Genomic DNA, 12255 nt, shown 5'->3' with positions numbered 1-12255 from the left:
ACCATGACAGTGTTGACAACAACCTACCTGAGACTGTTGGTCGACCACCACGACAGTGTCACAACAACCTACCTGAGACTGTTGGTAGACCACCATGACAGTGTTGACAACAACCTACCTGAGACTGTTGGTAGACCACCATGACAGTGTCACAACAACCTACCTGAGACTGTTGGTAGGCCTCTAGAACTTTGCTCGCATCTTCTTCCAGTTGTTTAAACTGTGCCTCCAGTTCACCAATTTTCTGTTTGTTCTCCTCAATCTCCTCCTCCACAGACTTCACTTTGTCCTCTGCCTTCTTCAAGTTTCTGCACAAAGATCATTACATTAATCTAAAATTAGACCACACAGGCGTTCCCACAAGTAGAGTGAGTGAGTGAGTATGGTTTTACGCCGCTTTTAGCAATATTCCAGCAATATCACGGCGGGGAACACCAGAAATGGGCTTCACACATGTACCCATGTCGGGAATCGAACCCTGGTCTTCGGCGTGATAAGCGAACACTTTAACCACTAGGCTACCTGACCACCCCTCCCACGAGTAGAAAACCCTTAATGATTACATATCTCTACAGTACGCAAGAACAAACCAAGCAAGGTCCGATTGTCCTCGTATAAATAGTTTTGATCTTTAATGAATTTACAGGGTTCTTTTACAGGGAATAAAAAGCTTCTTGAGTCCTCGATCTGTAAGATCTCAGTAGAGCTATCATTTCGGGACTTTAGTAAGTTTTACACCGTTTGACATAATCAGGACTGAACTGATATCAGCCTGATAAGTGCCCAGAGTAGAATCTTTAAGATCTTTTGTGGTTCTTAGTAATGACACAAGTAATCAGCTACTTGTGGAGAAGTGACCTTAGCTGCAGTAATCCCTTTGGATCTTGCGAACTGGTCAAAACTCTTCCATTTATCATCGAATAAATACCTCGCTTATCGACGAAGACCTAGGCTCTAAAGGAATATCCCTGTCTGATGAAGGGAATGCATATGCGTGAAGTCCCTCCCATGACATAGCGACAGGGAGGAAAATGGCCGCCGTCTTTGAGATTGTCAGCTATACTTTATTCATTTCTACCTATTAATAGCCCCAGTAGTCAGCATAACAGGTCCGGTTCCTACCTCTCTGATGTCTTCACTCCTACATTGGCCTTGGTCATCTGTCCGGTGACCTGATCTATCTGCTGTGAAACTGCATCCACACGACTCTGAACAGCTTTCAACTTCGAGCCTCCAATGTCCATGATTTGCTGGTGGAGGCTTAAAGAAAAAATAAAAAATAAAATAATACACTTCAAACAGTAAATCAACATGTCTGGTAATTTTTTATCTCAAATTTCAAATTTGTGCTGACCAAGTTACTCATCACCCGTTCGTTTACCAGAATTCGCTGAAGGGGTACGGTGTATAATATTCAAATTTTTTTTTTTCCAAAATACTGCATCCGCTAGAGGGGTGTGGGCATTATACTTGGGTGCGCACTACACTCAAGAAAATAAGGTAGTCATCCACATATCCACCACAGTGTGTTGATACTCAGAATCTTATAACTGTCATATAGGCTTCGGTAGGGGTGTCACCATGCATGGACACATAGAGGCATTTACCCCTGAATTTAACATTGTTACCCATATATCCAGTGTAGTGAGTTATAACTATCACATAAGCTTCGGTAGGGGTGTCACCATGCATGGACACATAGAGGCATTTACCCCTGAATTTAACATTCAGTTACCCATATATCCACTGTAGTGAGTTCATTTTTACACCTGTTGTCATGATACACCATGTATCAATTCACTTCGTAATCTTGTAGCGTTTTCAAAAAAAGATTACTTTACAAAGTTTTGCTACAAACAGCTTCATAACTACTCAGGGCAACATTAGCTTACTATATATAATCACTGATCACAAAACAGAATACATTACCTTATAGTCATTGCCTTGTAATATCTTTAGAAAGTGCCTAAATTAAGAAGCCAAGCCAGAAAATCACAAACTGGATGAAAATAACAAAGTTTCTTGGTTGATGCATGTCATCGTATACCATTTGTGTACATTGGTGCTCATGATGTCAATAACTGGCTTGTCTGGTCCAGACTCGATTATTTACAGACCGCCTTCTTACAGCTTGAATATTGCTGAGTACAGTGTTAAACAACAAACAAAACCATAACAAAAGTGTCATGTCACTTGATGAGATAAACATGTTATTTGACAAGAAAAATGTATTTTTTAGAGTAAAAATATCATTTATACTTATCCTGACTCATACAAATGAGTAATAAGTATGAGTCAGGATAAGATAAAATATGTATTTTTTAGAGTAAAAATATCATTTATACTTATCCTGACTCATACTTATTACTCATTTGTATGAGTCAGAAAAGATAAAATCAGAAATATTCTCTACACAGTTGCACTCTGCTTCCTGACATCAAAATTAACACATACCACTTCTCCTCTTGGTTGCTAAGCGCAAAGTTTCATGATGATATTTGAAACTATTTGTGAATATATGAAACAAAATGTAGCTTGAAAAAAACAAATATATTGTCCTCACAGACAATAAAACTTCTGTCTAGGCTGGTTCTATTATCAACTGATTTATAAAACATCCCATTTACCTCTGTACCTCAGCTTCTATTTTGGATGCAGCACCACTGGCTTTGTCAAAATCTGGAAATGGAACAATTCCCTTATCAAAACACAAATCAGCAATAAAAAATGCCCTTTTAATAATCATTAACATCATCCCTATGCATCACTTTGGCACAGTGCCCTACAAACACTCTTTCAAAGATTTGGGGGAAGCAGGTGGCCCATTCATTTAAGGGCACCACAATTTCCTCTGCAGAGTGAGCGAGTGAGTTGGGTTTAACTCTGCTTTTAACAGTATTCCAGTTATATCGCAGCGTGTCAGCTTAATGTGGGAGGAAAGCCCGAAGTGATGCAGGTCTCAGACGTTTTCCACTTCGGTGAAACCCACGAGCATGGGTATGGTGCTGACAAACCTAGAAACATAATCTGGCGTGACCAAGGGACGCAACTCTGTACAACGAATCGCGGCGCCTTAGACGACTGGGCCACCTCCTCTGCAGACTTGCATCCCTTAGCAATGGAAGTTGTTACTCATTCTATTACTCAATCCGCAGATTACAAAGTTCTTTCTTTAACGAGAGGGAGTTGTTTATTGTTCACTGCAGGGAGGATGAATCATGGATAAATAGAATCCAACCTCGGAAATGTCGGACCAGTCCATTTTACAAAAAGGAGGGCTAAGTTTGGTATTTCCCACATATTCTCACATCGATGATCTGTACTTTTTCTCCTAATACCGATTGTCATATCTCTTCCACTTTTGGATGCGATCGTTCGGCCACTTCATTTATCTGCGTAGCCCAGCTACATTTATGGAGAACAACTTACTGAACACTTCCCTCTTAAAAAGATAACGTCGTCCAATGTATGACGTCATCAAGTTGCGAGCACATATTGGAATCTCCAGAAATGACGTCATAACAGAACAATGTTTAATGTGAAATAAACCATGGTTCGTTTTTCATTGTTCTTTCCGATTTATGGTGTGGCTATCTTATATTATCAAACAACTGTCACAAATTGTGGTCAATAGCAGCAGAATAATTTATCTTCTAGGAATATAGACTGAACCAAGTAAAGAAATTCTATTTGGAATATCGCTTAAGCAACTGTTGAATCCTAAATTAGCGAAGAGCTGGTCACAAAACAACATTATAGTCACAAATTGCAATATTGGTTATAAAGAACCCTAGGCAATAAGACTAGTGAGGTGAAATGGGCCTTAATGTCGTGTTCAGTATTATTGTACAAATAAAGTGACATGCTTGCTTGCATATGTGTACAAAGTACACTGACTCGGAGCCGACCAGTCCTTGTTTAGGCCTTTTAATGCCGAGTGCCAGGCAGGGTAACAACAAGTACCATTTTTGAACGCCTTTTGGTATGCCGCAGCCCGGGATCAAACCCCCGACCTTCTGCTCCCTGAGTGGACACTACCACTGGACCATGCAGAGTGTCCCCAATCAGACTCGCAGGACTATCAAAGGCTGCTGAATTGTACAAACTTCCTTATACTGCTGGACAAAAAGACACAGGGGATTTCTAATCTGGCTGATTTATCAAACCTTTCTTGTATTCGTTGACTTTCTTCTCCAACTCCTTCAGCTGTTTCTGATCGGGGGCTGCGGCCTTGACCTTCTCCTGCTGCTCCACAATCTGTGCCTTCAGTGTCGTGGTCTGGTCTGACAGAGCCTGCACAAACAACATCAGCAGCAGGTAATATTTAGTGAATGCCAAACTCTAGAGTATTGAAACAATCCAGTAGAAATCAGTTGATCATGAATAACCCCTTAAGAGTGAGTGAGTATTGTTTTACGCCGCTTTTAGCAATATTCCAGCATTATCCCGGCGGGGGGACACCAGAAATGGGCTTCACACATTGTACCCACGTGGGCAGTTTGTGACAAAAGCTTTAAAGTCTGCAAGTCCAATTAACTTGTCGTATGGCACCATTTCAGTTGACTATTAATACTGGAATACTATTAATATTGGAAGTGAGTGAGTTATGTATGGGTTTTAACACTGCTTTGAACAGTAGTCCTGTTAAATCATGGTGAGTCAGCTTAAAGTGGGAAGGAAAGCCAAAGTGATGTAGATCTCAAACATTTACCACTCCGGTCAAACCAAGGAGCACCAGTAAGGTGCTGACAAACCTAGAAACATCTATCATAGGGTTCTGGTGTGCCCAAGGGACATAACTCTGCATAGTGAAATGCAGTGCCTCAGACAACTGATCCATGTGCCCCCTCTAGACTGCAAGTAGTTTTTACTGGCATCTGACCAGTGGCGGAACTCATCGACTGCTGATGTCGGACACAAGAATTAAATTGAGGTGACCACATTCTGTCCTTTGACAGGTTTGAAAGTGACAGCCATCGAACAAGACTGTCATCCAAGATGATATGTCAAAGGTCTTACCTTGATCTCCATCTTGAACTTCTGCAGACTGTGTTTCATGTTGGTAAGATCCTTCTCATTGTGTCCGATCTTGTCCTCCAGGTCCTCCTTCCGTCCTCTTGCTTCCCGGGACTCCGACATCAACTGTCAACACAGGAAAACAATGAGTCAATTTCAATATATCATAGTCAGTGACAGAGGGGTGGAAGTGCATATTTTTTGCCCAAAAACAATGCCCTAGAAAAATAATTTGTCTCCAGGTTTAGTTTCCTATCTGATTTTATTGAGACTGATGTATGTGTGATTTAGTTTGTTTGTTTAATGCCACACTCTGCAATAGTCCAGCAATATGACGGCAGTCTGTAAATTATCGAGTCAGGACCAGACAATCAAGTGACTGATACCATGAGCATCGATCCATGCAATTGGGATACAATAACATGCATCAACCAAGTCAGCAAGCCTGACCCTCCAATCCCGTTAGTCGCCTTTTACAACAAGCATGGGTTGCTGAAGACCTATTCTAACCCAGTCATGTGATTTGGAAGCACACTGATGTTTGACCTGCACTTATCAATATTAAAAGAAAGACAATGATTTGAAGCCGACATCAAACTGACAACTTTATTACCATTAATATTATACCAAGCATGGTGGAAAATCACTTTTACACACAAAATTTGTTTATTTGTTTATTATTGAACAAAACACAAACCTCTCCAACAGGAGTAAGTGACTGACCAATAGTGACAATAGTCACAACCGGTCAAGTGAACATAGTGATCAGGGCTGGAATGATATTTCTGAAGGAGATCGGTCTTAAAGCGGGGATGTCAATGTGAGTTCCACATTGTTGCCAACGTAGTTGTATGTATGTATAAATATGATAATTTTTCCTATGATGTTTTTCCTATTTTAAGTATGTTACAGGGGGATTCACAAGAGGTACTCCGGAATATTGGTTGGTTGGTTGTGTAACGCCACACTCAGCAATATTCCATCAACATTATAGGTCTGTAAATAATCCAGTTCAGACAATCCAGTGATTAACATCTAGAATACCTATGTATGTTATGCCATCAACCGAGTCCCCGAGCCTGACCACCTGATCCATGGGTCACCTATTACAAGCATGACTTACCCGAAATATCAAAAGATTCTTATGGTTGTTCTTTTTACACTGAGATAGAAGGGCAACAAATCAAAATGTGGGTGTGGTGTGTGTTTTAACGTCTTTCGGTAAGACACAGCCGGGGACTCTCCATTCAGACAGAGGCTCTATCCATTTTACCACAGAGGCGGACTTTGAGTGCCTGGATAGTATCAACAACCTGGCCTGTTTGTTTGTTTGCTTGTTGTTTAACGCCGCACTCAGCAATATTCAAGCCATATGACGGCAGTCTGTAAATAATTGAGTCTGGTCCAGACAATTCAGTGATTGATATCATGAGCATCGATCCACGCAATTATGATGGATGACATACATCAACCAAGTCACCAGGCCTGACCACCCGATCCCGTTAGTCGCCTCTTACGACAAACATAGTCACCTTTTACAGCAAGCATGGGTTGTTAAAGACCTATTCTACCCCGGATCACAACTGCCGTCGACTGTCTCACCTTTTCGAGTGTGTTCTCCATGTTGGCCAGTTGTTTGGGGTCCACAGCATCCGAGGCAAGGGACGATCCCATTCTTCCTCTGCTCACTGACGTACCACCACCACTCATGGTACCTGACACAAGGCAAAACGTCACTTTCAGTACGTGCCACACCAAACATGCTAAAAGCAAGTCCGCAAAACAGAATGATTTTCTGCTTTAAATTTAAGAAAAGTTCATTTGTAAAGATTTACTTTTTATTTTTTTTTCTCTGATGAGCCAGCAATTACTTGAAAAAAGCCAAAATGATCAATTGAAAATTCAATAAATTAGTATATTTATATTAGTTTTCCAAACGTATTGTGATACATATTCATTAGCATTTCAAATCATGGTATTCAAGTAATACAGGGCACAAAGTAGACACAATTTAATGATAACAACTTCTTCGATTGACAACCTATGTCCCAGAAGAGTTTTGTAGAGCCTCTAGATCGTGTTACCTGATGTGTCAATCAGCTGCCCTGTCAGTGTGACAACGCGGTACCGTGTCTTCCCGTATGCTATCCGAGTAGCCTGATCCAAGTCTTTAGCCACAAGAGTGTCTCTCAGTGCAAAGTAAAATGCTGGCAAAATTGCAGCATCCTTTGTTTTAACAAGATCAAACAGCCGCGGTACATTCTCTGGTCTGAAAAAAAAACAACAAATCAAATTCAAACACTAGGCCACAAAATAAATAAAATAAATAAAATAAATAAAATAATGAAATAAATAAATAATAAAAATAATAATTATGATAATAATAATAAAAAATAAATAAAAATAAAATAAAAATAAATAGTAACTAACAAATAATATCAATAAAAATAAAAACCAAATAAATAAAAAACAAGCGTATAGTCAACGAAGTCATCTACATCCCCCGCCCATTTTAACATGTTATGGTCCCAAACCAGGCAACTGATCCAACACTTTTTTTAGCCCATGTCAAAATAGCTGCAATGGAAATTCTAAAATAAACATTTATAACACTCCTTAATAACAAATGGCACCAGTTCTGTTCAGTATGTGCTTTATATATAGACATGCAATGTTTGGCAAGGAAATATTTCTGGAAATAATGCCCAGTAATACAAATTTTCTAAAATTCATAAATAGCAAAAGGTAACAATTCAGCATGTGTGAGAGATGTGGCAAATTTCATCAGGAATCAAAAACTACCCTTATTGTTTTCTAAGTCCAACTTGTTGCCATGGAAACGTAAAAAATTAAATTTCTAAAAGTGCTAAATATCAAAAGGCACCAGTTCAGTATGTGCCTAGTAGACATGCAAAGTTTTGTAAGAAAGTATTTAACGGTTTTTGAGTTACGTTCTGGAAACGAACACCACCCAAATAGAACCTAAGTATAACTTGTTGCCATGGAAATGTAAAAAATTAAAAAATTCCTAAATAGCAAATGGCACCAGCTCAGCATGAGTCTGAAAGACATGCAAAGTTTTGTAGGGAAATATTTAACGGTTTCTGAGTTATGCTCCAGAAACGATTTCGGGACACGCACATGGAAGGACGGAACCCATTGCATCAATTTCACATATAAAAAATGGCAAGGTGACCAGGCTTTTCTTCTTTGTTTGCTTAACCACAATTTTGCTGCAAAATTTAGACAATTTACTCAAGCTAATTGGTTATAAATAAATATGAAAACCATAAAATATGGGTAAATAATGGGTAAATGAAAGCTTCTTCGGCTTAAAAAAAGTGCCACTACCAGATTCACATTTCTCAAAACAGGGAAATTGAGAATAATGACTTCCTTTGAAAATTTCCCTCAGATATAAAGGTGATCATTAGCAGGAATATTTCCAGGCTATGAGCCTGGTGCCAGTGTCTGTGATAGCTTACGTTGTGATCTTCCTCTTGGTGTGTTCCACCCATCGCTGCATCTTGTCCAAGCCAATGAAGGTGGCTGAACCCACGCTGTTCTTCTTGAGGAACTCCACACACTTCTGTGCCGTGTTGATGCTGTCCACAACGATGTGGTCCAGGGCCCCGCAAGCCGTTGACACGGCGACATCATACTTCTCATCTATTGCCCCCAGGTTTCCCTGTGCACACATCATACAGAATACAATCAGTGAGTTGGGTGTACGCTGCTCTCAACAGACGCTATGATAAGAAGAGGTGAGGTGAAATGGGGTTTAACGTCGCGTCCAAGATTATTGCTCTTGTGTGTGTGTGTGTGTGTGTGTGTTTTTTTTGTGTGTGTGTGGCTGCTTGTACTAGTCCGCACAGATGCCAATTTATAAGTGCTAGCTCACTGAGATACCATGCCGCAGTTTAACATGAGTGAGTGAGTGAGTACAGTTTTACGCCACTTTTAGCAATATTCCAGCAATATCACGGCGGGGGACACCAGAAATGGGCTTCACACATTGTACCCATGTCGGGAATCGAATCCGGGTCTTCGGCGTGACGTGCGAACGCTTTAACCACTAGGCAATCGACCGCCCCTAATATATCATAACATAGTAGTATTTTCTGCAGCAATGTACTGCAAGCCACCATACCAGTCTGCCTTGTATGCCTGGTAGTTTGCCCGATTTCTTCTGGTCCATCAGTGCTTCGATCACCCTGCCCTGTCTCTTGGCCGACTGCATTGAGTTGCGGGCGTCCTCGACCTTGGCTCTCAGACTGCGAACCTTCGGATAAAAGTAGATGATCAACATGGATGGCAAGACATAACAATCACTGAAATCTCATGACATGGTGAAAAATGTGTGTAGTTGTCCATTGAATCCTAACAAGACCAATCACTTCTTGTCATATGATATATTTAGATAGATATAGAAAAGTAAAGTAGTAGTAGTAGTAGTAGTAGTAGTAGTATGTTGTTTAACGCCGCACTCAGCAATATTCAAGCCATATAGCCATATGACGGCGCTCTGTAAATGATTGAGTCTGGACCAGACAATCCAGTGATTCAATTGGGATCGATGACATGCATCAACCAAGTCAGCAAGTCTGACCACCCGATCCTGTTACTCGCCTTCTTACGACAAGCATAGTCGCCTTTTATGGCAAGCATGGGTTGCTGAAGACCTATTCTACCCCAGATCTTCATGGGTCAAATCAGGGACAGACACGGCCACTAGTCTGTTAGTCCGAGACTAAATTGAAACACAATGCTCTCTCCCACGATTTAGTTATTTTACATATCCACTTGAAACGAAATGAGATGCAGACTAGATGGCCATATCCAGTGATGTCTACCCCTGTAAAATCTTACCGACGATGGTGATTGGTTGACACCCCTTTCACAAATAGTTTCACAGCCGACATACCTCTTCGGTCGACCTAGATTCAACACTGACAGCTGACTCTAGCTCCTTCTTGCACTTGGCCACCAGTTGCTCTACTTCAGGGATGGTTTTCTCCAGCTCGGCAATTCCACTGAAAGACAAACCAGGGATTTATTCCTCAGTCATTAGCCATATCACCTGGCCAAAACAAGAGTGAGTGACTGGGTTGGGTTTAATGCCGCTTTTAACAGTATTCCAGTTATATCACGGCGTGTCAGCTTAATGTGGGAGGAAAGCCCGAGGTGATGCGGGTCTCACACATTTACGTTTCTGGTGTGCCCAAGGGACCCAACTCTGCACAGCGAATCGCAGCGCCTTAGACAACTGGGCCAAACGGCCAAAACAAGAAGCAACAGAAATCAAACAATGTCAGTATAGCCGAATTCTACCATACAGTTTTCAGGGGACAAATAAATGTATTGAAGTATATCGTCGGCTGTTCGTGTAGCGGTAGCAAGCACTAAGATCTGATTTTGATGAGATTGATGACAATTCTGGGGGCATATGGGTACCAGTTCAGGTCGAGACGTTTTTTTATTCCAGTAAGAATCTGAGGTATACCTTTTTCTATCCTTCATGTTGGTTTCAGCCTTGTCCAGGTTCTTCTGCATCTCCTCCAGCTTGGTGGTCGCTGTCTGCTGGTTGCTAAGATACAGATCCAGCTCAGACTGAGCTACTTGAAGCTGAGGGGAGAGATTATTATTACCACCGGTATTGTTATTGTTATTGTTTATATCCCACGTTCATCCAGATACGATTATCTGCTCAAATGCGGTTTATTTGTTCCCTGACCAGTGGATCCAGTTTTCATTCTCAACTCCCTGGGGAGTATACAACCCAACCTGGCAACCGAGGGTTTTTACATCCACCTCACACAGCGGTTACCCATTCCCTGCTGGGTGAACTGAGGCACATTTGAACTTAGTCACTTGCCCAGGGTGACATCACACGTTTTGACACTTGTGTTTCGCGTGTATGTACATATTCGTGTCTCTATTGGTCTCTACTTAATACTCAGCATTATCACCTCAGAAATCCAAACCTTGTATCAATTCCATTTCCCACTGACAAGACTGAGCTGGTGCAGGTCAAAATCCGCTTGTGCAGCCTACCTTATAAGCAGTCGGTAAAATATTCCACAAACAGTCTAATAAGTATCACTTGCTTCAAATTTTTACCATGTATATATGATCTAAACAATCAGAAATAAAATTACTTTGGCACATGAAGATTCCGGGGTAGAATAGGTCTTCAGCAACCCATGCTTGCCGTAAAAGGTGACTATGCTTGTCATAAAAGGCGACTAACGGGATCGGGTGTTCAGGCTTGCTGACTTGGTTGATGCACGTCATCGATCCCAATTGCGTGGATCGATGCTCATGATATCAATCATTGGATTGTCTGGTCCAGACTCGATTATTTTACAGACCGCTGTCATATAGCTGGAGTGCGGTGTTAAACAACAAACCAACCAACTTTCAATTTACACAACGTTCACGCTTTCATCTATATATATGTACACTACGGATCGCCTATCTATGCTATATATACCTTAGCCAAAAATATGTTTGAATTGTAACATGACAACAATTTTCAGAAACAAATCAAACTGAATGTGAAAGAGATCGAAATATGGCAATCAGAAGCCAATTCCAGGGTCCACTAGCCTTTATTTCTACCCATGCCACTTCAAGTCCCCTTTTCTGGGCTCAATGGCAGTGCCACCCCGTGTGTCCCTTGTGTTTTAAATATGATATCCAATTAGATCACTGTTCAAATGGCTTCACAAAGATGACTACCAAAGCAGACAACCTGGTCAATCAGACAACAAATAGATTTGAGATTTCATCCCTGAGAAACAAAATGACAGATTACCATAGTAAATATACTTATTACTGCTGAATTTTTGCTCTTACAATAACAGTTGGTTGGTTTGTTGTTTAACGCCACACTCAGCAATATTCCAGCTATATGCAGGCGGTCTGTAAAATAATCAAGTCTTGACCAGACAATCCAGTCATTAATATCATGAGCATCGATCCACACAATTGGGACCAATGACATGTATCAACCAAGTTAGCCAGCCTGACCCCCCGATCCGGTTAGTCGTCCTTTTACGACAAGCATAGTCGCCTTTTACGGCAAGCATGGGTTGCTGAAGACCTATTCTACCCCAGATCTTCACGGGTCCGTACAGTAACAGAGGCTAACAGATTACAGAGTATCAAGTATAACGGCACTTCCTGTGTTAACCTGAAACGTACAGCGGGGGGGGCATCTAAAAATAGCACTGCATC

At 41.0% G+C, this 12255-nt stretch overlaps 1 protein-coding gene across 1 annotated transcript in view; it reads right to left on the bottom strand.

The window, feature by feature from the left end:
• Positions 1 to 12255, bottom strand: part of LOC139448080 (structural maintenance of chromosomes protein 4-like) — a 42272-nt gene that overhangs the window by 8792 nt on the left and 21225 nt on the right. Inside the window, exons 12-22 of the mRNA XM_071229591.1 lie at positions 10520 to 10641; positions 9941 to 10049; positions 9167 to 9298; positions 8502 to 8704; positions 7101 to 7285; positions 6619 to 6731; positions 5020 to 5142; positions 4167 to 4293; positions 2628 to 2679; positions 1123 to 1260; positions 164 to 308 (exon numbers count right to left, since the gene is read on the bottom strand). Of these exons, the coding sequence (XP_071085692.1) occupies positions 164 to 308; positions 1123 to 1260; positions 2628 to 2679; positions 4167 to 4293; positions 5020 to 5142; positions 6619 to 6731; positions 7101 to 7285; positions 8502 to 8704; positions 9167 to 9298; positions 9941 to 10049; positions 10520 to 10641 (1449 nt within the window). The remainder of the gene's footprint in view (positions 1 to 163; positions 309 to 1122; positions 1261 to 2627; positions 2680 to 4166; positions 4294 to 5019; positions 5143 to 6618; positions 6732 to 7100; positions 7286 to 8501; positions 8705 to 9166; positions 9299 to 9940; positions 10050 to 10519; positions 10642 to 12255) is intronic.

Source organism: Haliotis cracherodii, unplaced genomic scaffold, assembly GCF_022045235.1.
Source record: "Haliotis cracherodii isolate W230 unplaced genomic scaffold, xgHalCrac1.p SCAF_7, whole genome shotgun sequence".
NCBI lineage: Eukaryota > Metazoa > Mollusca > Gastropoda > Lepetellida > Haliotidae > Haliotis > Haliotis cracherodii.
The sequence above is the reverse complement of the archived record's forward strand: the minus strand, read 5'-3'. Positions and strand labels throughout refer to the sequence as shown.